This window comes from Theropithecus gelada, chromosome 18 (genome assembly GCF_003255815.1).
Source record: "Theropithecus gelada isolate Dixy chromosome 18, Tgel_1.0, whole genome shotgun sequence".
NCBI classification, from domain to species: domain Eukaryota; kingdom Metazoa; phylum Chordata; class Mammalia; order Primates; family Cercopithecidae; genus Theropithecus; species Theropithecus gelada.
Genome location: NC_037686.1, coordinates 3,893,209 through 3,918,082, shown reverse-complemented (window position 1 = coordinate 3,918,082; position 24,874 = coordinate 3,893,209). Strand labels below are relative to the sequence as shown.

At 43.6% G+C, this 24,874-nt stretch overlaps 2 protein-coding genes and 1 non-coding gene across 4 annotated transcripts in view; 1 reads left to right on the top strand and 2 right to left on the bottom strand.

Moving 5' to 3' along the window:
- The window catches only part of PPP4R1 (protein phosphatase 4 regulatory subunit 1), a 71,250-nt gene extending 71,086 nt beyond the window's left edge, over positions 1-164 (bottom strand). For both annotated transcript variants that reach the window (XM_025365052.1, XM_025365053.1), the window contains exon 1: positions 41-164. In XM_025365052.1, coding sequence (XP_025220837.1) covers positions 41-47 — 7 coding nt within the window. In that variant the 5' untranslated portion in view covers positions 48-164. The remainder of the gene's footprint in view (positions 1-40) is intronic.
- LOC112611711 lies at positions 95-24,344 on the top strand. Its single transcript, XM_025365699.1, has 5 exons — positions 95-104; positions 196-572; positions 2,709-2,849; positions 4,693-4,901; positions 24,218-24,344. Exons 1-5 carry the CDS (start codon positions 95-97, stop codon positions 24,342-24,344), a joined length of 864 nt encoding a protein of 287 aa, XP_025221484.1.
- Positions 3,517-3,623, bottom strand: LOC112611806. Its single transcript, XR_003116767.1, has one exon. It is a non-coding gene; the product is annotated as a U6 spliceosomal RNA (small nuclear RNA).
- Positions 24,345-24,874: the final 530 nt, after the last annotated feature.

The window sequence follows — 24,874 nt, the reverse complement described above, 5'->3', positions numbered from 1 at the left end:
GGAGCCGCCGCCGCCGCCCGGAGAACAGGGGGCCACGTACCCGCCATCTTGTGGTCGCCCCCTCCTCCGCGGCCGCCCGGGGATCCGGGGCTACATGGAGCGGCGCGAGCCGGGGAGCCGGTGGACGCGCGCGGGAGGGGCGGCGGGGAGGAGGAGGGCCGGGCTGGCGGGGGCGCGCGCGCGGGGCGGGCCGAGGGCCCGGGCCTGCCGCGGGCGGCGCGGCTCCCGGACGCCTGGGCCCCCGGCCGCGTCTCCCCCCGCCTGCTCCTCTGCGCGGCTCCCGGGCGACCGGCGCTCCCGCCTCCCGCCTTCCCCGCTCCCGGCCGGGCCCCGGCCCGGCGGCGCGCGCTCACACCCTCGGCCCAAGCCGCCCTCACGCCGAGCGCTGCGGACGGGGGCGCGCAAACTGCCGCCGGCCGGGACCCTGCGGCGAGTGCCGGAACCCGGCCGGGCGGGGCCTCCCGCGGACCGGCCGCTTTATTGGGTCACCGGCCTCGCCCACCGCCCTGCAGGCTGCAGCCATCTCGGCGGGCGCGCCGCTCGTGGCCCGCGCCCCATCCCCAGGCCTGCACGTACGTCGTCGGCGATCCGGGGCCGGGGCGGCTCCGAGGTCGGCGGAGCCGGGGTCCCACCTCCTCTTGGAGGAAGCGCCGCCTCCCCACCCGCCCGGGGCCCTCGCCAAGTGGCTGCTAACAAAGCCCAGGGCCCGGCTGCGGGGTGGTTGACTGACAAAGTCATGCCTGCCTAGCCAGCTTCCTCGTGCAGCACGGTGAAGGCTGGGGCGCCGGGTTTTTACTCCCACGTCCTGCTAACTCGAGCTGACAAGGCGGGCAATCCGCCAGCGGGAGCGTTGGCAGGCCTGGGGTCAGATCCTGAATCAGCCAGTTAGTTGGTAGGAGTGGGGCCCATTTGTAGAATGAAGGTGAGACCTGCCTCGTGGGGTTATTGGCATTAAATGAAGAATGTAGGGAACCTAGCACGGTTCTTGATGTCTAGGAGGTGCTCGGTGAAGGGTGCCTGTGATTCGCTTTTGTCTTTTAAATACTTTTGGCAGCACTTGAGGTGTTAAAGTCTGTGTCCCAGACTTTATTAGTCTTGTTGTTTTACGTGACTTAAGCGATTAGCTCAAACACCCAAGTACAAAGTGGGGCTAAACCCAGGTTTTCCGACACGGTTCTGCCTCCATGGCTTTATCCCCAGCTCCACCCAAAGCCTCCAAAATGGTGGTGGTATCCTAAAGTGATCAACAAAACACCAAACTGTGTTATGGTGCCACTTTGTCGATGTGGTCTCTTAGGAGAGGGAATTCTAAATAGTTAATTAGCTTGTTCCTTTCTGCGTTGTAATCTTGACCAAGGACAATGTATTGGCATTTAATGCCATTGAAGATTTAGAGACGAAGGAATCAGATCCTCTGAGATTCCTAAATCTGTGTAATAAAATAGTTTCTACACATAGCTATTCCAAAAAATTCCCTATCAGATATTACTAACAAGATAGATTATAGTCTGTATGAAATTTCTAGGAGTAATAAAAATCAGAATAGACCCCGTAACTCGGAGTATGTGTCTAATTTTCTCAGCTATAAAATAGTTAAAACTAAAGGCTGTTTCTCTTCCTTCCTTGATGAATGCCCTTACGTGAATTCAGCTGACACACTCAGAATGACAAAGGAGTTAGAAATTCACATCAACATAAATTGGTCCCGACTGACTCAAACCATGAGAATTCTGCCCTGCTGAGATACCTTGTCAGTATCTACCACTTAAGCAATTCTGGGTAAATGGGGGAAGAAAGAGCCAAATCAGCTCTTTTTTTCATTAAAAAACAAATTTTTTTTTAGAGCCGAAGTCTTGCCTTGTAGCCCAGGCTGGAGTACAGTGGCACAATCATGACTCACTGTAACCTCGAACTCCTGGCCTCGAGAGAACCTCCCATCTCAGCCTCCCAGGTAACTAGAACTACAGGTGCGGGCCACTCCACCTGGCTAATTTATTTTTAAAATTTTTGTAGGGATGTGGTTCTACTATGTTGCCCAGGCAGGTCTTGAACTCCTGGCCTCAAGCAATCCTCTGGCCTTGGTCTCCCAAAGTGCTAGGATTACAGGTGTGAGCCACCAAACCCAGCCCAAATCAGCTCTTTATAGTAACTGGTGATGTCACTGCAACAACACAAAATCTACAGGGTGCTAACTGTGCTTCAGCCACTGGATGCACCAAGATAAAACTGTCTTGATCTACACAGTCGAGTTAGACTTAACAGTTCTCAGTAATCATGATAAAATAGGGGCTATGTACCAAATGCTAGCCTAGGATATGGAACAACTAATTCTGCCTTTGGTAGCTAGGCCTCAATAAGTTTTATCTCAGTATTCTGTGGGAAGGGCAGCAAAGGAGGAGGATTTGTATCATTTTTCTGTATTCAAGAGCTATGCATTTGATTATCATCTTAGCTGAATTACACATTGCAACAAGTGCCTTTAAGCAGTATGGTTTTTAGATATTTCTGTGACGGTGTCATTCATGGTTCAGCACAATTATGTGTTTTTTATATTTCACTTTCTCTCATTCTCCTTTCTAAAAGAAAGGAGTTTTTAAACCGGTATTTACAAACTGCACTCTGTTGCCTTCTTATAAGAAATAATATTTGAACAAATAATACCAATCATTGTTCTACATACCGTTACCCCAGCTTCACTTACAGTGCAGCTTGAGGATGACAGAGCTGTGTGTTGTCCATGGTCAGAGCACACAGGAGGTCTGAATTGTTATCCTGTTCTGCCACTGAAATGTGTAAAATACAGGAGGAGTGTCCCCCAAGTCATTTTTCTAAAAGCATCATCCAACTATGTAAGTACTAAGGCCTGCATTTTAAAGAATAAGTCCTCTTCCAAATGATAATTAAAGGGTTTTTGTTTGTTTTTGAGACAGGGTCTTGCTCTGTCACCCAGGCTGGAGTGCAGTGGTGCAGTCTTAGCTCACTGTACCCTCCACCTCCCGGGCTCTAGCAATCCTCCCACCTCAGCCCCCTGAGTAGCTGGGACTACAGGTGGGCGCCACCACACCCAGCTAATTTTGGTATTTTTTTGTAGAGACATGGTTTTGCCATGTTGTCCAGGCTGGTCTCAAACTCCTGGGCTCAGGTAATCTGCCCACCTCAGCCTCCCAAAGTGCTGGGGTTATAGGCAGGAGCCACTGCACCTGGCCACAGTGACAATTTTTCTTAGCAGCCAATGAGCCTTGGAAATTAATGTGTTTGGCTTTTCAACCACAAACAAACATAAAAAAAAATCGTGGGGAAAACATTGCTAATAAATGAAACCTACCTGACGTTGCTAGCCACTATCATGTTTGTTAATTTTTGTATCGGTGATGAACCATTCACTTTTTTCTTCAGAATTATCATTCCTGAAACTGAAAGTATATAAAGACAGACCTATTATTTATTATACAATCTGAAAAATGGAGAAATACTTATGTAATTAAAAATGATTTTTGAACAAATATTTCTTTACTTTTTTTAATGAACTGCTTCATGAATTTGTGTGTCATCTTTGCGCAGGGGCCATGCTAATCTTCTCTGTATCAGTCTAATTTTAGTACATGTGCTGCTGAAATGAGCACATTAAACAAATTCTTACCATTCATTTCATTCATCTCTTTTTTTGAAACCAGGTTGACAAAATGTCCCTCATAGACTCATTTTCAAATAAGAACAATTTTTAGGCTGTGTGTGGTGGCTCACGCCTGTAATCCCAGCACTTTGGGAGGCTGAGGTGGGTGGATCACCTGGGGTTGGGAGTTTGAGACCAGCCTGGCTAACACGACGAAACCCCATCTCTACTAAAAATACAAAAAATTAGATGGGCGTAGTGGCATATGCCTGTAATCCCAGCTACTAGGGAGGCTGAGGCAGGAGCATCACTTGAACCCAGGAGGTAGAGGTTGCAGTGAGCCGAGATCACGCCATTGCACTCCAGTCTGGGACACAGAGTGACACTCTGTCTCACAAAAAAAAAAAAAGAGAAAAAGAACAATTAAAAAAATTAATTGCCAGTCTCTTACCTAAAGCCTCTTATACATTTCTATAAATTGTACAAAGGTAAGGCCGGGCGCAGTGGCTCACACCTGTAATCCCAGCACTTTGATAGGCTGAGGCGGGCAGATCACGAGGTCAGGAGATTGAGACCATCCTGGCTAACACAGTGAAACCCAGTCTCTACTAAAAATACAAAAAAATTAGCTGGGAAGGCACCTGTAGTCCCAGTTACTCGGGAGGCTGAGGCAGGAGAATGGCGTGAACCCAGGAAGTGGAGCTTGCAGTGAGCCGAGATCGCGCCACTGCACTCCGGCCTGGGCCACAGAGTGAGACTCCATCTCAAAAAAAAAAAAAAAAAATTGTATAAAGGTAAATATTTGTGAAATTTTACATGTCCTCCGCTCTATGCTGCTTCTATCTCCCTTTAAAGCTCCCTGTAAAGGTGACATTCTGAATGTGAAGCCTTAGCCTTTCCTAGAACTTTCATAGTTTTTCAAAGATATTTGATCTCTTTATTCACGTCAGCTAAAGAGACATATTCTCACACTGACCTAAGAGAGGGAGGGAGGGAGGGAGGGAAAGGGAAAAATACCTACAGAACTGAGCTCTATCCAGAGTTACCCTGATTCAGGGCTGTTATTTCTGCATTTACAGGAGCTGAACACTGCCCCAAGAATGCAACAGAACCTCAACTCTGTCCCAAGGTCATCAGCCACAGCTCCAAGTTTCTTCGCATCAGCTTTTTCTGAACAAAATAGTGCATCCTGCTGGAATCACTACTGTAAACTGAGTATAAAGGAAAATAAACCCTCTTTTCCTTATCCACTGTGTTCCCTACTCCCGTGCTTTTCCCAATGCTCCAGGTTAGTAGAGGCAAAAGAATTCCCCACTGAGGAGGTACTACATCCTATACAATTTGTTCCACACATTTTAATTTCATTAAGAGAAAACAAAGATGTTTAAACAGTGAGCACTAAATGGATTAGAATGGCAGTAGTAAATTTCCTTTGTGCCTTTCTCTTAGAATTCAGAAACCTTTAGTTGCAATCGCATTCAAAGCAATATGGGAGAGGCTTCCACAATGCCTAGCACAGAGTACATGGGGAGGAAATGCTTATCATTTTAGATGCTTATTATTTTAAACATTTAAATATTTATTATTCTGAATCTGAATGAATGAGTCAAGTTGAACCAGGAAATAAACCATAGCAAACCACATATTCAAACCCAGATAAGTTCAGTGGTTAACTGCCCTAATTCTAAGCTCCCTTCACACTAAGGCTGCTCTATGGTAATATGATTCAGAAGAAATTACTTCCATTCTCATTTCACTTCTCTGTAACTCTTTGTAACAAATTGCTTGTGTCTCTGGTCCTTGGTTCCTTCCTTTGGTGAGAAAAATATTAGCACAATGACACAACACAATTCCCAGACTAGATAGCTAATACATTTTCTAACTTTTTATTTAGAAACAATTATAGATTTACATGAAGTTTCAAATGATGTGCCAGGACATCCTATGTCCCCTTCACACCAGTTCCCCCAATGGTAATATTACCATGTATATAAAATATTTTTCAGAGCGTGTGCCAGGCGTTTTATTAAGCGCTTTTTCTTTTCTTTTCTTTTTTATTTTTTCTGAGATGGAGTCTTGCTCCATCACCCAGGCTAGAGTGCAGTTGCACAATCTCAGCTTGCTGCAACCTCCACCTCCCGGATACAAGCGATTCTCGTGTCTCAGCCTCCTGAGTAGCTGGGACTACAGGCGCCCACCACCACACTCAGCTAATTTTTGTTTGTTTTTGTTTTGTTTTGTTTTTTTGTACAGATGGGGTTTCACCACGTTGGCCAGGCTGGTCTCAAACTCCTGACCTCAAGTGATCCACCTGCCTCGGCTCCCCAAAATGGTGGGATTACAAGTGTGAGCCACCGTGCCCAGCCTGTTAAGTGCTTTTATGTGCTTTCTGATTTATTTAAAACAGGCTATGAAGTAGAAATTGATATTACTATTTTAAAAATATAGGAAATCGAAGCTCAAAAAGGTTGGGTATTTTGACAGAGATCAAAAAGCAAATAGAGGTTTTGTCATGGTGGCTTACATCTGCAATCCCAGCACTTTGGGAGGCTGAGGCGGGCGGATCACTTGAGGCCAGGAGTTCGAGACCAGCCTGGCCAACATGGTGAAACCCTGTCTCTACTAAGAATACAAAAGTTAGCTGGGCGTGGTGGCACATGCCTGTAATCCCAGCTACTCGGGAGGCTGAGGCACTAGAATCGCTTGAATCCAGGAGGTGGAGTTTGCAGTGAGCCGCGATGGTGCCACTGCACTCTGGCCTGGGTGACAGAGTGAGACTGTCTCAAAAAAAAAAAAAAAGAAAAGAAAGAAAGAAAGAAAGAAAGCAAATAGGGAAACTAGGATTCAAACATTGGAATCCTGATTCTAAATAATGGCAATAGAGTTTTCATATCCTCACATTCATTGCTTTTCTGTCAAAATGGTCCTTAGTCAACTTCTTTCATGTTAAGAGGACTTCTAGTCTTTCAACATGTATGGTGTGTTGGTATAATCTCTAATTCCATTTAAGTCATCACTATTCCCTGAGGATTTTGTCATTGAAACATTTTAGGAGTCACCCCTTCACTCCGTTTCCCACTCAATATCCTGACCAAGATATTAACCACTTAAAACCCATACTAATAACTTTTTAACTAACCTGTTTCAATTATTCTGGTCACGGATACAAAAATTATCTTTCTCATATAATATTTTGTTCATCACAATTCTGTGAAAATCCCAAGCAAGTGCCTTAACAGTGTCCTCTCACCAGCTGCCCTTGGCTTGTTTAGCTGCAGTTTACCACCATTTCATTATTCAGACAAGTCATCCAGGTAGACAACCTTGAACTCAGGTGCCAACTCACTTCTCCCTCAAATGATGTTCTTGGTTTTTCAGGAGAGTTTGTTGTTGCTGCTGCTTGTGGGTATGTGGCAGGTGTTGGGAAGGGTGGAATTCTACATCTTTTTTTTTTTTTTTTTTTGAGATGGGGTCTCACTATGTTGCCCAGGCTAGTCTGGAACTGCTGGGCTCAAGCAATCCTCCCACCTCAGCCTCCTAAAGAGCTGGGATTACAGGTGTAAACCACCATGGCTGGCTGGAATTCTACATTTTTGTAACATCTATTCTTTTCTGAATTTTCCAATTACAAAAATACATATTCTTGGAGAGCCCAGAAAAGTATAACAAAAAAATTAAAATCTCTAAAAATTTAGAGATTACACCCCCAAACAACGTATGTTTACCTCTTTTTTAAGCTTTCAAAGTCCTATATTTAAAAAAGGTTAGCCTAGGCCGGGCGCGGTGGCTCACGCCTACAATCCCAGCACTTTGGGAGGACAAGGTGGGCAGATCACGAGGTCAGGAGATCGAGACCATCCTGGCTAACACAGTGAAACCCCATCTCTACTAAAAATACAAAAAATTAGCCAGGCGTGGTGGCGGGCGCCTGTAGTCCCAGCTGCCCAGGAGGCTGAGGCAGGAGAATGGCGTTAACCTGGGAGGCGGAGCTTGCAGTGAGCTGAGATCATGCCACTGCACTCCAGCCTGGGCGACAGTGGGAGACTCCGTCTCGGGGGGGAAGAAAAGTTTAGCCGTGCGTGGTGGTGCATGCCTGTAATCCCAGCACCTTGGGTGGATCACCTGAGGTCAAGAGCTCGAGACCAGCCTAACCAACATGGTGAAACCCTGTCTCCACTAAATTTAAAAAAAAAAAAAAATTAGCCTGGTGTGGTGGTGCATGCCTGTAATCCCAGCTACTTGGGAGGCTGAGGCAGGAGAATCTCTCGAACCTGGGAGGTGGAGGTTGCAGTGAGCCGAGATTACGCCATTGCACTCCAACCTGGGCAAAAAAAGCATAACTCCATTTAAAACAATAACAACAATAATAATTTAAAAACCCAAAACTTTAAATAGCTTTGTTGAGATATAAATTACAGACTATAAAATTTACCCATTTAGCTGGGCGAGGTGGCCATGCCTGTAATCCCAACACTTAGGGAGGCCAAGGCAGGTGGATTGCTTGAGCCCAGGAGTTCAAGACCAGCCTAGGCAACATGGTGAGGCTCCATCTCTACAAAAAATACAAAAACTAGCTGGGTGTGGTGATGCATGCCTGTAGTCCCAGCTGCTCAGGAGGCTGAGGTGGGAGGATGGATTGAACCCAGGAGGTGGAGGCTGTAGTGAGTTGGTGAGTTGTAATCATGCTACTGCACTCCAGCCTGGGCGGCAGAATAAGACCCTGCCTCAAAAAAAAAATAATAATAATAAATAAAATAAAATGTACCCATTTAAAATGTACAATTCATTAGTTTTTAGAATATTCAGTTATGTGACCATCACATCTAATTTGAGAACATTTTCATAACCCCAAAAAGAAACATGTATCATTGTCTCTCCTGATTGCCACTACATACAACCCCAGTCCTAGGTAACCACTAATGTATTTTCTGTCTGTGGATTTGTCTATTCTGGACATTTCACATAAATGGATTTGTATAATATGTGGTCTTTTGTGACTGGCTTCTTTCACTTAGCTGAATGTGTTTAATATTCATCTATGTTGTAGCATGTATCAGTATTTCATTCTTTTTTAAAAAAATCTTTTTATTAATGAATAATAGTTCATTGTATGGATATATCACATTGTATTCATCCCTTCACCAGTTAATGGACATTTGGATTGTTTCCTTGTTTTAGTTATTATGAATAAGGCTGCTATAAACATTCATCCACAAGTTTTTGTGTGGATATATGCTTTCAGTTCTCTTGGGTATATCCCTAGAAGTGGATTTGCTGGGTCGTGTGTTTTTTTCATGTTTTTGTTTTGTTTTATTTGAAACAGGATCTCACTCTGTTTCCTACATTGGAGTGCAGTGGCACAATCAAGGCTCACTGCAGCCTTGGCTGGGTTATCTGTTAACTCCATCTTTACTACTTTGAGGAACTGGCAATTGTTGTCCAATGCAACCACACTGTTTTGCATTTTCATTAGCAATGTATGAGGGTTCTAATTTCTCCACATCTTCCTACGTAAAATGTGTCTCATCCAAAGACAAGCTGTAATTATTCACAAATGACATGATTATATATGTGGAAGATACAAGACTCTAGAAATAAACTATACAAAGTGAATATAGGAATCCCAGCACTTTGGCAGGCCGAGGTGGGCAGATCACGAGGTCAGGAGATTGAGACCATCCTGGCTAACACAGTGAAACCCCGTCTCTACTAAAAATACAAAAATTTAGCCGGGCAAGGTGGCAGGCGCCTGTGATCCCAGCTACTCGGGAGGCTGAGGCAGCAGAATGACGTGAACCTGGTAGGTGGTGCTTGCAGTGAGTCGAGATCATGCCTCTGCACTCCAGCCTGGGCGACAGAACAAGAGTCTGTCTCAAAAAAAAAAAAGAAAAGAAAAATAGAAAATAGGCTGAGTGTGGTGGCTCACACCTATAATCCCAGCACTTTGGGAGACTAAGGCAGTAGGATTACTTGAGGCCAGGAGTTCAAGACCAGCCTAAACAATAGAGCCATACCCATTTCTACAAAAAATGTAAAAAATAGCCATATGTGGTGGTGCATGCCTGTAGTACTAGCTACTCAGAAAACTGAGGTGAGAGGATTACTTGAAGCCCAGGAGTTCGAGGCTGCAGTGAGCTGTGATCATGCCACTGAACTCCAGCTTGAGTGACAGAGCAAGACTTTATCTCAAAATAATAATAATAATAAACAAGTTTAAAAGTAAATTTAGCAGTCATTAGACACAAGATCAGTTCTATATCTATTATATAACTACTCAATAATTATAAATAGAATTTAAAAATTTAATGTTACTTGCAATAGCATTAAGAAGGTTGAATCCTCAGAATGAATCCTAATGAAAGATGTGCAGGACAATTACATAGAAAACTACAAAACATTGTCAAAGAAATTAACTTGATGAATTCTAAAGAAAATGATAGGCTGGCTGGGTGTGGTGGCTCACGCCTGTAATCCCAACACTTTGGGAGGCCAAGGTGGGCAGATCACCTGAGGTCAGGAGTTTGAGACCAGCCTGGCCAACATGGTGAAACCTCATCTCTACTAAAAATATAAAAATTTGCTGGGCATGGTGGTGGGTGCCTGTAATCCCAGCTACTCTGGAGGCTGAGACAGGAGAATCGCTTGAACCCGGGAGGCGGAGTTTGCAGAGAGCTGAGATTGCACCACTGCACTTCAGCCTGGGCGACAGAATGAGACTCCATCTTAAAAAAAAAAAAAAAGAAAGAAAAGAAAAGAAAGAAAATGATAGGCTACATCAAGACCACAGATTAGAAAGCTCAATTTTATGAAAAGTCAATTGTCTTTCAAATTGATTTATAGATTCAATTCATTCCTGATTAAAATCTGAGCAGATTTTGTTGTTGTTATTTTGAGATGGAGTCTCCCTCTGTCACCCAGGCTGGAGTGCAGTGGCACGATCTTGGCTCACTGCAACCTCCGCCTCTTAGGTTCAAGCAATTCTCCTACATCAGCCTTCGGGGTAGCTGGGATTACAGGCTTGTGCCACCATACCCATCTAATTTTTATATTTTTAGTAGAGACAGGGTTTCACCATGTTGGCCAGGCTGGTCTCGAACTCCTGATCTCAGGTGATCCACCACCTTGGCCTCCCAAAGTACTGTGATTACAGGTGTGAGTCACTGTGTCCGGCATAGATTTTTTTTATGGGTGGCCAGGAGTCTGACACGGATCTCACTGAGTTAAAGTCAGAGTGTCAGCAGGGCTGCATTCCTTTCTGGAAGCCCGAGGGGAGAACGCATTTCCTGTCCTTTTCCAGCTTCTAGATACCTCCACTTTCAGTGACTCATGGCCTCCTTTCTTCATCTTCAGCATCGTTGCATCTCTCTGATCCTTTCTCCACAGTCACGTCACCCTCTAACTCTTTTTCTCTCTTCCACTTTTAAGGACTTTATTTTATTTATTTATTTATTTATTTTTGAGACAGAGTCTCACTCTGTCACCCAGGCTGGAGTGCAGTGGCACGATCACCGTCACCTCCGCCTCCTGGGTTCAAGTGATTCTCCTGCCTCAGCCTCCCAAGTAGCTGGAGTTACAGTTGCATGCTACCATACCCAGCTAATTTTTATTTTTGTATCTTTAGCAGAGATGGGATTTCACCATGTTTGCCAGGCTGGTCTCAAACTCCCGACCTCAAGTGATCCATCTGCCTTGGCCTCCCAGAGTGTTGGGATTACAGGCATGAGCCACTGTGCCTGGCACTTTTAAGGACTTTATGATAACATAAAGTGGATAGTGGATATTGACTACCTGATTCTAAAGGTATATGTAGAAATGCAAAGAATCAAGCCAAGAATAACCAATTTCAAAGAACAGCCACCAAGTGGGAGAAACTTACCCTGCTGGACATCTAGACTTACATTAAAGCTACAATAACTAAGACAGTGCAATGTTGGAGTGAACATAAACAAATAGACCAATAAAGCAAAATGAAGAGTACAGAAACAGGCCCACACATATATCAATACCTGATTTATAATGATAGTAAGTATGTAGAGAACTAAAAGACAAAAGTAGCACCATAGAGCTGTGGGAGAAAGCCGAGGCTGGGAGGGTTGGAGTGCCATATGAGACAAAAAAACAAAAAAAAGGAAATTGATTGCTACCTTGCTTCATACACAGAAAACAATTCCAGATGAATTTAGATACAAATAAGAAAGGTAAAAAAATAAAGCTTTGTAAGATAACATAGGCCGGGCATGGTGGCTCATCACGCCTGTAATCCCAGCACTTTGGGAGGCCGAGCTGGGCAGATCACTTGAGGTCAGGAGTTCAAAACCAGCTTGGCCAACATGGTGAAACCTTGTCTTTACTAAAAACACACAAAAAATTAACTGGGCATGGTGGTGGGCACCTGTAATCCCAGCTACTTGGGAAACTGAGGCAGGAGAATCACTTGAACTTGGGAGGTGGAGGTTGCAGTGAGCTGAGATCGTGCCACTGCACTCCAGCCTGGGTAACAAAGTGATGCTCTGTTTCCAGAAAAAAAAAAGAAAAAAGAAAAAAAGAAAAAGATAACAGGGGAATATCTTCTTGGCATTGGGGTATGGAATGATTTTCTTTCTTTTCTTTTCTTTTCTTTTCTTTTCTTTTCTTTTCTTTTCTTTTCATTACTGGAGGTAGGGTCTCACTATGTTTCTCAGGTTGGTCTCGAACTCCTGGGCTCAAGTGATCCTCCTGCCTCAGCCTTCCACAATGCTGGGATTACAGGCATTAGACACCACACCCAGCCAAGAATGATTCCTTAAACAGACACATAACACTGACCACGAAGGAAAAGATAAGTTGAATGATATTAAAATTAAGAAGTTATGTTACGATGGCTCACACACTTGTAATCCCAGCACTTTGGGAGGCCAAGGCGGGCGTTGGCGTACAGAAAATCGCGCCACTGCACTCCAGCCTGGGCGACAGAGTGAGACTCCGTCTCAGAAAAAAAAAAAAAAAAGAAAAAAAAAGATGTTATGTTAGGCAGAGACACTATTAAGAGAATGAAAACACAAGCTGTAAAGTGGAAGATATCTGCAACACACATAACTGAAAAAGGGTTTATATTCAGAATATACAAAGACCTATAAACCAATAAGAAAAAGACTGACAACCTGGTAGGCAAATTGGCAGTATGTATGAACAGGCACTTTATAAAAGAGAATATCTACATGGCTAAAAAACATATGAAACGCTGCTCAAGCTCATTTCTCATCAGGGAAACATAAATACCGTAATGAGATACCATAACACATCCACCAGAATAGCAAAAAACTTACAACACAGACAATGTGTTGAGAATGTGGAGTCTCTTAGTTTTCTGTTGATGCTGTAACAAACTACCACAAACTTAGGAGCTTAAAACAACTCAAATATGTTATCTTACAGTTCTGTGGGTCAGAAGTCTGACACGGATCTCACTGAGTTAAAGTCAGAGTGCCAGCAGGGCTGCATTCCTTTCTGGAAGCCCGAGGGTAGAACGCATTTCCTGTCCTTTTCCAGCTTCTGGATACCTCCACTTTCTGTGACTCGTGGCCTCCTTTCTTCATCTTCAGCATCGTTGCCTCTCTCTGACCCCTTCTCCACAGTCACGTCACCCTCTAACTCTCTTCCTCTCTCTTTCACTTTAAGAACTTTATGATGGCATTGGGTTCACCTGTGTAAACCAATATCCTCTCCCCTTCTCAATAGCTTTAATTTAATCACAGCTGCAAAGTCCCTGTTGCCAGAGGAGGTAACGTATTCACAGGTTCTTGGGATGAGAATATGGACACTATTCTGCCTACCACATGGAACAGCACAGCTTTCTTTCTTTTCTTTTCTTCTTCTTTTTTTTTTTTTTTCTTTTTTTGAGACAGAGTCTTGCTCTGTTGCCCAGGCTGTAACACAGTGGCACGATCTTGGCTCACCACAACCTCCGCCTCCCGGGCTCACGCCATTCTCCTGCCTCAGCCTCCCAAGTAGGTGGGACTACAGGCGCCCGCCACCACGCCCGGCTAATTTTTTGTATTTTTAGTACAGACGGGGTTTCACCATGTTAGCCAGGATGGTCTCGAACTCCTGACCTTGTGATTAGCCCGCCTCAACCTCCCAAAGTGCTGGGATTACGGGCTTGAGCCACTGTGCCCGGCCTTTTTCTTTTTCTCTTTTTTTTGAGATGGAATCTCACTCTGTCACCCAGGCTGGAGTGCAGTGGCACAATCTTGGCTCACTGCAACCTCCGCCTCCCCGGTTCAAGCGATTCACCTGCCTTAGCCTCCCAAGTAGCTGGGACTACAGGCATGCACCACTATACCCAGCTAATTTTTGTATTTATAGTAAAGATGGGGTTTCACCATATTGACCAGGCTGGTCTGAAACTCCTGACCTCAGGTGATCCACCCACCTTGGCCTCCCAGACTGCTGGGATCACAGGTGTGAGCCACCACACCCGGCCTAACACAGCTATCATACAATCCTCTTTGGAATGTAAATTGGTACAACCGTGTTAGAAAATATTTGGCAATATCTACCACAGCTGAACACATGCAGAACCTGTAATCCAACAATTCCACTCCAAAAAATGTGTGCGCATCACCATTATTTGTAAAAAACACCCGGACTGGAAGAAATCCTAGTGTCCATTAACATTTAGAATGGATGAATAAAATTGTGGTATATTCATATTATGGGATACTATATAAAAATGAAAGTGAATAAACAACTGCCATACTTTATGAAATAAACAAATATCACCAACATAATGTTAACTGAAGCCGGACACTGAAGAATACATTCTACATGATTCCATTTGTTCAAATTTTTAAAACTGGCAAAACTAACCTTGGTGCTAGTAGTCAGTTTAGAGATGACCTTGCAGATGGGATGGAAAATGACTGCAGGCCTGGAGCAGGGCTTCTAGGTCTTGGGAATTTTCCAGTTGTTTTTTTGTTTGTTGTTTGTTTTTTGCTTTTTGAGACGGATTCTCATTTTGTCACCCAGGCTGGAGTGCAGTGGCACAATCTCAGCTCACTGTAGCCTCCGCCTCCTGGGTTCAAGCGATTCTCCCATCTCAGCCACACAGGCATGTGCCACCACACCTGGCTAATTTTTGTATTTTTCATAGAGATAGGGGTTGGTCGCATTTTCCAGGCTGGTCTCCAACTCCTCACCTCAGTAATCTACTCGCCTCAACCTCCCAAAGTGCTGGTTGACAGAAGTGAGTCACCATGCCCAGCCAGGAAATTTCCAGTTCTTAACCTGAGTGATGGTTGTCTATGTGTGAACCTCTGTGATAATTTTTCGTTCTGTATCATATGATTTGGGGATTTTTTTTTTCTTATAAAAGTTGCAGATGCCAAGATGAAATTGCTTTAGTCAGACTCAGACGAAATAGGGCTGAGAAGACAAAGGGGAGGGAGGCTCAGGCTTGCATCTCAAATAAGAAATGTTTCCAAGGACTTTCTAAAAACCCACAAGCAATCCCTCTGCATCCTACATGCATCTCCTCCTTTGCATGGCTTGCACATTTGGCAAATATATATGTATTTCTCTCTCTTTTTTTTTTTTGAAATAGGGTCTCGCTGTGTCACCCAGGCTGGAATGCAGTGGCACAATGACAGCTCACTGCAGCCTCAAATTCCTGGGCTCAAGGGATCCTCCCACCTCAGCTTCCTTGAGTAGCTGGGACTACAGGCGTGCACCACCACACCCTGCCAATTTTAAAAAATGTTTGTAGAGACGGGGTCTGGCTGTGTTGCCCAGCCTGATCTGAAACTCAGGGCCTCAAGCGATCCTCCTGTCTCGGCCTCCCAAGGTGCTGAGATTACAGCCATGGACCACCACGCCCAGCCTCAACATGTATTTTTATGACAAAGTTTATCACCAGACATTCTTTAGGGCTGCAGTAATTGAGATAAGATGCTCTCAAAAGAACACTTGTTCAATAACACCATCTTCACCAATGAAGTGATGACAACTCGCTTGGAGCCTCTGGGACCAATTAGCTCAGTTTCCAAGTAGCTTATGTCAACTTCTCCCTTTCAGCCAATAGAACTTCCCTTTGCCCTTCCCCAGCCAGCTGCATTTGTGGCTTGCCGTTTCGTGCATCCAGATTATAATCCTCTTTTCTCATTTCCAGATAAACTCAACGTATTTGGAGATATTTTTCTCTAATGTCTTTTTTAGGGTGATATTCTGTATGCATATTTTACTTTTAATTTATAAAAGTGTGTTAAGAAGAAACAAAAAAAAATTGCCTCATCCAGAAAGACTTGTGTGGCAATATATAGCCCAGCACCGACACCTAAGAATTTCAAACCCTGAGTTTTTCTCTATATCATCTTTAGGAAAAAAATGAAGAAGAAGAGGAGAAAGAAGAAGATGAAGAGGGGAGGAATAGAAAAAGAAAATGTTTACCTGATTTACTATGATTATTTAATAACTAATTATTTTGCTTTTTGCAATAAAGTGTTGCAAAACTCTGCCTTTCCCCAGGCAAATGGGAGAAATCAGTGTGCATCTCATCTTTTTTTTTTTTTTTCTATCCACTGTTTCTCTCTCGCCCTTCATGTTTTCCATCCCCTTTAAGTCTTCAACCTACTCTCAGCTTCCCTCAGCTTCCAAACTCAGCGAGTTTAGAATTCTCTCTCTCTCCCTGCACCTCCAGCCCCTTGGATAGGTACCACTAGTGAACTGGGACTACAGTAGCATCCTGATTAAATCAAAGGTACTTAGTCCTCTAACCTGAAAGTTGAGAGAAAAGCAAATCCCTAATGCCAGCTATGTGACAACTACTCATCTCTATGTAACCGCACCAGGGCAGCGTGGGGAGGGAAGCGGGGGCTCTGCAGCCAGGCAGCTGCCACAGACCCTGGCGTTGCCTCTTCAGATGTGTGGTCTTTGAGCAATTACTTCACGTCTTTCTTTTCTTTATTTCCCCCATCTACTCTTTCGTTAGTCATTCATTCAACACTTTTGGGGCATACAGTGATGAACAAACCACACACGATTCCTGCCCTCAGAAATTTAAAATTCTAGTTCAACCTTTCTCTTAATTTACATGACAAGGAAACCAAGGTGCAGAGAGCCATTTGTTCAAGGTAGCAACAGGAGTCAGGAGCAGGGCTGGGGGTGGGAGCCATGGCTTTTGACTTCCTATCTAGATAGAGCTCATCTCTTCTTTCCCTGTACCATTTTAGCAGTTGTAACTTTTGCTTGGTAATTAAAATACAATATTTATTTTGAATAGGATAAACACGTACAGTTGTTCCTTCATATCTGGAGGGGATTGGTGCCAGGACCCCTATCGAATACCAAAATCCTGAAATGCTCCTGTTTGTTATATGAAATGTTACCGTATTTGCCTGTAAACTATGCACATCCTCCCGTACACTTTAAATCGTCTCGAGATTACTTATAATAACGAATACAATGTAAATGCTGGGCAAATAGTTCTTATACTGTATTTTAAAATTTGTTCTTAAAATTATTGTTATTAGTATTATTTTGAAACAGAGTCTCGCTCTGTTGCCCGGGCTGGAGTGCCGTGGAGCAATCTCGGCTCACTGCAACCTCTGCCTCCCACATTCCAGTGATTCTGCTGTCTCAGCCTCCCGAGTAGCTGGGACTACAGGTGTGCGCCACTACACCGGGCTAGTTTTTGTCTTTTTAGCAGAGACGAATTTTCACTAGGTTGGCCGGGCTGGTCTTGAGCAACTGGCCTCAAGTAATCTGCCTGCCTTGGCCTCCCAAAGTGCTAGGATTACAGACGTGAGCCACCATGCCCAACCTGTTTTAAAAAGTATATAGTTACATTTTTCTTTTTTTTTTTTTTTCCAAATACTTTTGATCTGCAGTTGGTTGAATTGCTTCACCTCTTTCTGATTTGGTTTCCACATTTGTAAAATGAATATAACAAAAGTGCCTTTCTCATTGGGCCATTGTGAGGACTGAAGGGAGTAATACCTGTAAAGTGCTGAGACAGTAGCTGGTACAGGGTAAAAATTCAGTAAGTAAACTCAATAGAGAACTTATTAAACAATCACTCATTCTGAGCAACCAAAATTAGTGATGTAGGCAGCAATGTTAGCAGATCAAACTGAATTCCAATTAACTTTGTCACTGATGGCTTTCTATTTTTAACCATCACTGCTTTTTATGAAATGGAAATGCCATCCCCCACATTTAATGGCACTGAAGATAGGCTGGGATTCACAGGTTCACAAAGCTCTCATTCCTGTCTTTCCAACATTTTAAAAATAAAATAATGCGGCCGGGTGCGGTGGCTCAAGCCTGTAATCCCAGCACTTTGGGAGGCCGAGACGGGGGGATCACGAGGTCAGGAGATTGAGACCATCCTGGCTAAAACAGTGAAACCCCGTCTCTACTAAAAACTACAAAAAATTAGCCGGGCGAGGTGGCGGGCGCCTGTAGTCCCAGCTACTCGGGAGGCTGAGGCCGGAGAATGGCGTGAACCCGGGAGGCGGAGCTTGCAGTGAGCTGAGATCTGGCCACTGCACTCCAGCCTGGGCGACAGAGCCAGACTCCGTCTCAAAAAAAAAATAAATAAATAAAAATAAAAATAAATAAATAAATAAATGAAATAAAATAATGCATATATTAGGAAAGTGATGGCATTTGACTTTAGTGGTTTAATCTCAGCTTTAATTTCACCGCCTTCAGAAGGCTAAGCAGCCCCGTGCTGCTTCAACATCATTTCTAGCATGGGGGATTCTGCTGCTTGGTGATCAGGTGAGTACACAGGTTATCATCGTATTTAGTCAGAGTGAAATCTTGTAGGAATAACCATGGGGTGGATTTGTTATTAGTATTTGAATATAACCTTTGAAACAGAATTAAGCATTCTAAACATAACTCAGAGTGAAATCTCCTTATGTGCTTCCTATGTTGAAATTCTGTCAATTAAAGTTAAACATAAGTTTATAATTGCCTGGGAAACTGCTGCATATTAATATATATTTAGAAAGCTGTTATTTAAAAGAGTGTTTTAGGTAGTCAATTTTAGAATGAATGCTACACAGTAGTGAAGCCAATACATATTTATAAAAATTTAATTAATTACATAAGGTAACATAATCATGATTATATCATGATTCCAATCTTCTCAGAATTGTTATACTTGCATTTTTTTTGAAACAGTGTCTTGTTCTGTTGCCTAGGCTGGAGTGCAGTGGCACGATTATAGCTCACTGCGGCCTTGACCTCCCAGGCCCAGGTGATCCTCTCACCTCAGCCTCTTGAGTAGCTGGGACTAGAGGCATGTGCCACCATGCCTAGCTGATTTTTTGTAGTTTTGTAGAGACAGGCTCTACCAATGTTGCCCAGGCTGGTCTTGAACTCCTGGGCTCAAGCAATCTGCCCGCCTTGGCCTCCCAAAGTGCTGGGATTATAGGCATGAGCCACCGTGCCTGGCCCTATACTTGCAATTTTGTCATTAAACAAAATAATCTGTAAGAACTGTATTTTATTTTAAGTTTTTGAAAATGTCTTTTAGGTCAAAAGTCTTTTTTCTTAAGTTCTATCTGAAAAATTCTTTACATATCACAAGAATGAGATATTAAAAGCATAATGTCAATTTTGCCATCTCCATTTTATAGGGAGAAGAAAAGTACAAAACAGCATACATTAAATCCATAATGAACCTTCTTTAATCCAGATACAGACACTAAAAAGCCTGAACGATAGGGAAAAAAGGAAGGGTTAGAGAAAAATTAGGTAGCCCACATTTTGTTCCTTCTAATAAACTTAAAAAAACAGATGTCATAAGAATGTTTTCTCACAGATTTGAGTTCATCAAACTTTAAATGTTTGCTGTGTTCTCCCAACAATTTTTTGGTAGCTGAAGTTAAAAAGCACTTTTGAGATTTTCCCAATCTTGGCGCATAGTTCCTTTGAGAAAATACAGCACTGAAGACCCTTTCTTGAGTTATATTCAATTGTGGATGAAGGATTAGTGCCATCGTCCAATGTGCTGGTGACAATCTTGTCTCGTAAAGATGCACTTGAGTGACTACAGAAGCAAATTCACAGCTGACAGCTTTGACAAATTTTGTTCCTAGACAATAATGTCAAACTTTAAAACATTGGTTATTAAAATATGTAAGGGTAAAATTATAATCTTAATTAAATTTTTTGAGGACACGCCATTTATCTCTGTACTTGAGAAGATTAATCTGCGATGGTGGTAGTCAGCTTCTGCTTCTGCTTTGACAGGACCTGGATCTCTCCTAGCTTTGGCTGAATATCGTTTTTAAGATTTGGTAATTTGGGCCAGGCGCGGTGGCTCACGCCTGTAATCCCTGCACTTCGGGAGGCCGAGGCAGGCGGATCAGCTGAGGTCAGGAGTTCGAGACCAGCCTAGCCAACATGATGAAACCCTGTCTCTACTAAAGATACAAAAACTTAGCCAGACGTGGTGACGTGCACCAGTAATCCCAGCTACTCAGGAGGCTGAGGCAGGAGAATCACTGGAACCCGGGAGGTGGAGGTTGCAGTGAGCCGAGATTGTGCCACTGCACTCCAGCCTGGATGACAAGAGCAGAACTCCATCTCAAAAAAAAAAATTTTGGTCATTTGGCATTTGGCCATGATACGTATTCAGTGTACTGTTCAAATCATATATATATGATTTATAGATATTCAATATATAAATATATTCATTTATATATTCTATATATGTACAATATAAATGAATATATTGGATATGTAAATATGTATAATATATAATATATGATTTATATTTACGTATAGTACTTTATGTACATTTATATGTTTCTTACATGACTTATCTACAGTTTCTTTATATTTTTCCTCAACATCTGCCCGCCTCAGCGGGCAGATCATCTGAGGCCAGGAGTTCCAGACCAGCTTGGCCAACATGGCGAAACCCCGTCTCTACTAAAAATATAAAAATTAGCCAGGCGTGGTGGTGCATGCCTGTAGTCCCAGCTACTCTGGGGGCTGAGGCAGAAGAATCGCTTGAACCCAGGAGGTGGAAGTTGTAGTGAGCCAAGATCATGCCACTGCACTCTAGCCTGGGTGACAGAGCGAGATTCCGTCTCAAAAAAAAAAAAAAAAAAAAAAGAATATTTTATGATTATATTAAGAACTATAAGAAGTGGGTTGATAAAGGTTTAGTCTATGTTAAGACAGGAATATTGGCCAGGTGTGGTGGCTCATGCCTGTAATCCCAGCACTTTGGGAGGCTGAGGCGGGCAGATCATCTGAGGCCAGGAGTTCCAGACTAGCTTGGCCAACACGGCAAAATCTTGTCTCTACTAAAAATATAAAAATTAGCCAGGCATGGTGGTGCACGTCTGTAATCCCAGCTACTCTGGAGGCTGAGGCAGAAGAATCGCTTGAACCCAGGAGGTGGAGGTTGTAGTGAGCCGAGATCACGCCACTGCACTCTAGCCTGGGCGACAGAGAGAGATTCTGTCTCAAAAAAAAATATATATATATATTTATGATTATATTAAGAACTATAAGAAGTGCGTTTCCTTGAAGGACTAAAAATTATTTTATATTTTTAATGGACAAATGGCTCAAATATACATTTCTCCAAAGAAGATATACGAATGGCCAATAAGCGCATGAAAAGATGCTCAATACTGCTACAAGGGAAATGTAAATCAAAAGCACAAGGAGTTATCACTTCATACCCGTTAGGATGTTGTATTAGTCCGTTTTCATGCTGCTAATTACTCAAGACTGGGTAATTTATAAAGGAAAGAGGTTTGATTGACTCAGTTCAGCATGGCTGCGGAGGCCTCAGAAAACTTACCATCATGGTGGAAGGGGAAGCAAACACGTCCGTCTTCACATGGTGGTGGCAAAGATAATTGCTGAGCAAATGAGAGAAAAGCCCCTTATAAAACCACCAGATCTTGTGAGAACTCACTATCATGAGGACAGGATGGGGGAAATGACCCCCATGATTCAATTATCTCCTACCATGTCCCTCCCATGACACATGGGGATTATGGGAATTACAAGATGAGATTTGGGTGGGGATACAGCCAAACTGTATGAGATGGCTACTATAAATAACAAAAGAACAGAAAATAAAATGTGCTGGTGAAGATGTGGATGTCTCCTGAGACAGGAGAATCTCTCAAACCTGGGAAGCAGAGGTTGTAGTGAGCCACGATCATGCCACTGCACTCCAGCCTGGGTGACAGAGCAAGACTCCATCTGGAAGGAAGGAAGGAAGGAAGGAAGGAAGGAAGGAAGGGAGGGAAAGAAAGAAAGAGAGAGAAAGAGAGAGAGAAAGAAAGAAAGAAAGAAAGAAAGAAAGAAAGAAAGAAAGAAAGAAAGAAAGAAAGAAAGAAAGAAAGGAAGGAAGAAAGAAAGAAAGAGAATGAAAGAAAAAGGAGGGAAGGAAGGAAGGAAAAGAAAGAAATAATAGTGGATGCCAGGGGTAGGGGGTAAGGGGGAGCAGGTAATGGGAATTTAATAGGTATAAGCAAGTAATGGGAGTTTAACGGGTACAGAGTTTCAGTTGGGGAAGATGAAAATTTCCATCCAGGACAAGTACATTCCTTTAGGTCCAGGGCTGGGAAGTCTAAAAGGATGAAGGCTGTATCCACACCAGGGACTTCAAGGGGGATCCCAAGGTTAAAAACTGAGTTACATGAAAGCTTCAGGCCGCAGCACCCCCAGATACATGAGTTCCTCCTGGCGCAGGCTCCCACCCTCTGCTTCAAGCTTCTTTGCCACCTGACCACCCTAGTCTTCACAGTGTACCTTGTGCCTGGGGTCTTTCTCTCTGACATAGCCCTGGGTGTCTGACCCACTGGTCAATCTCCATGACTGCGGATGAGCTCTCAAGAATGCTGTGTCTTGGGTCTATGCAGGCCTCTGGACTCAAGCCCTGAAATGCCGTAAGCCAATCCCGCCCAGCAAGCCCTGGTCCCGCTCATTCTTTTAGGACAGGGTTTAGCATCATTCTTGTTAAATGGCACCAATGCTCACTAGAGACACTGAAGATTCACGTGGGAAACATACACTATTTGAAAAAAAGGGCAAATAAGCTTTCACTTTTATCTCAACTCTCAGGAAGTCCTGGTCTCAAATCAGGCAAATGCCCAAGAAACCAGGCTTAGGACACAAGTGTTATTCATGCAGAAAACGATTTACAGAGTGCCTTTGCTCCAGTATTAGTGTTCTGTAGGGGAAAAATGTGTTCAAGAAGTTCACAGTCTTCGGCCAGGAGAAGTGGCTTATGAAAGCAGTGGCTTGCTGCTGTAATCTTAGCACTTCGGGTTCAGGAGGCCAAGGCAGGAGGATGACTTGAGCCTAGGAGTTTGGGACCAGCCTGGGCGACATAGCAAGACACTGTCTCTACAAAAATTAAAAAATTAGGCCGGGCTTCGTGGCTCACACCTGTAATCCCAGCACTTTGGGAGGCCAAGGCAGGCGGATCACAAGGTCAGGAGTTTTGAGACCAGCCTGGCCAACATAGTGAAACCCCATCTCTACTAAAAATACAAAACATTAGCCAGGCATGGTGGTGGGCACCTGTAATCCCAGCTACTAGGGAAGTTGAAGCAGGAGAATTGCTTGAACCTGGGAGGCAGATGTTGCAGTGAGCCGAGATCATGCCATTGCACTTCAGCCCAGGTGATAGTGCAAGACTCCATCTAAAAAAAAAACAAAGTAAAATAAAACTAGCCAGGCCTGGTGGCATACCTGTAGTTCGAGCTACTTAGGAGGCTAAGGCAGGAGGATCACTTGAGCCAAGGAATTTGAGGCTGCAGTGACCCTTGATTATGTCGTTGCATGCCAGCCTGGGCAACACTTTGTCTCCAAAAATATAAAAAAGGAGTTCACAGTCTAGAGACAACAAAGATAAGTAAAAGAATTGTGACAAAATGCACTAAGGGCTCTGACAGAAGGAAGCAGAAGGTGCTCTGGGAACATACAGGGTGGATCTGAGAAGACTGGGCAGGAATACTTGGTCAGAAGTCCTAAGAGAAGCATGTTGTCTTTTGTAAATGCTGAACATGCCTAGTAGCAGGTGTCAGTTTTCTGTGTCCTCCCTAGTGAGGGAAATGGACCTGGGGGGAGGCTCAGTGCTCACCTCAGCCATGTGCAGGGGTAGAGTTATGAGCATAGTGCTTCGAGGATAAAGTGACCTCCCTGACTACCATCTATTTGTGGGCACCCAAGTGGCCTTGCCTGTAGCTCCCCACCCTCTGTGCCCAAGCCCCAGGTCAGTTCAGACACCGTTTCTGGAGACAGGTGAGCCTAATAAACCTTGAATTGTGAGTAATTATCATTTCCAATTTACTTTCAATCTGTGAAAGGTACATGAACTAATTTGTATATTTGTCTATTTAGTGTGTTTTTTCCCCCCGCTTTTATTCTAGATAACCATTTCCATGTAGATAATTTAAAGGGGTTTTCTTTCACGGAATTCACTGAGAGCTTGTCTGTAGGTTTGCTTCTAGGGAGTCCTGGTCTAGCAAGATGAACAGATTTCCTCTGAGTACATTTCAGTTAATCCGTGGGCACGGACACACAGTCACACCTTCTTGGGAAGTCTGTTGAAACAGCACATCTGGTATTTGTCTGCAGGTCTGTTCTTGCAACTAATGAGCATGGATTGGAGCTCGTCGGTGTGTTTTTCCCTGTGTTTGGCTCTCCACCTGTGGCCACCATGTCACCGATACTTTATTCTGCCTGCCTTTGTCTAGAGGACTAGCCCAAGAATGTGCACACAATTTCCTGTTGCATATTTATTTAAATTGTATTTGATGACTAAAGAGATAATGTTTATTCAAGGACAAGTATCATATTTGAACAAGTATCATATTGAGAAAATTATATAATTGACATGCTTTAGTTTACCATAGATTCAATCAACCCCCTTGGGTGAGGAAGCTTAGCTGCCTGCTGAGTGAGTTGCATAATACATGTATAAGGGGTTCTCAAACCATAGCATGCTTTAGAATCCCCTGGAGGGCTTGGAATTTTAAAAATTGATACATAATAATTGCATGGGGTTTCGCTGAGCTTGGTGGTGTGCACGTGTAGTCCCAGCTACCTGGGGGGCTGAGGCAGGAGAATTGCTTGAAGCTGGGAGGTGGTGGTTGCAGTGAGTCAAGATGGTGCCACTGTACTCCAGCCTGGGCAACAGAGGGAGACTCTGTCTCAAAATAATAATAAGAAGAATTTTATGGGGTACATGTGATATCTTGATACATGCATATAAGGTATAGTGATCAAATCAAA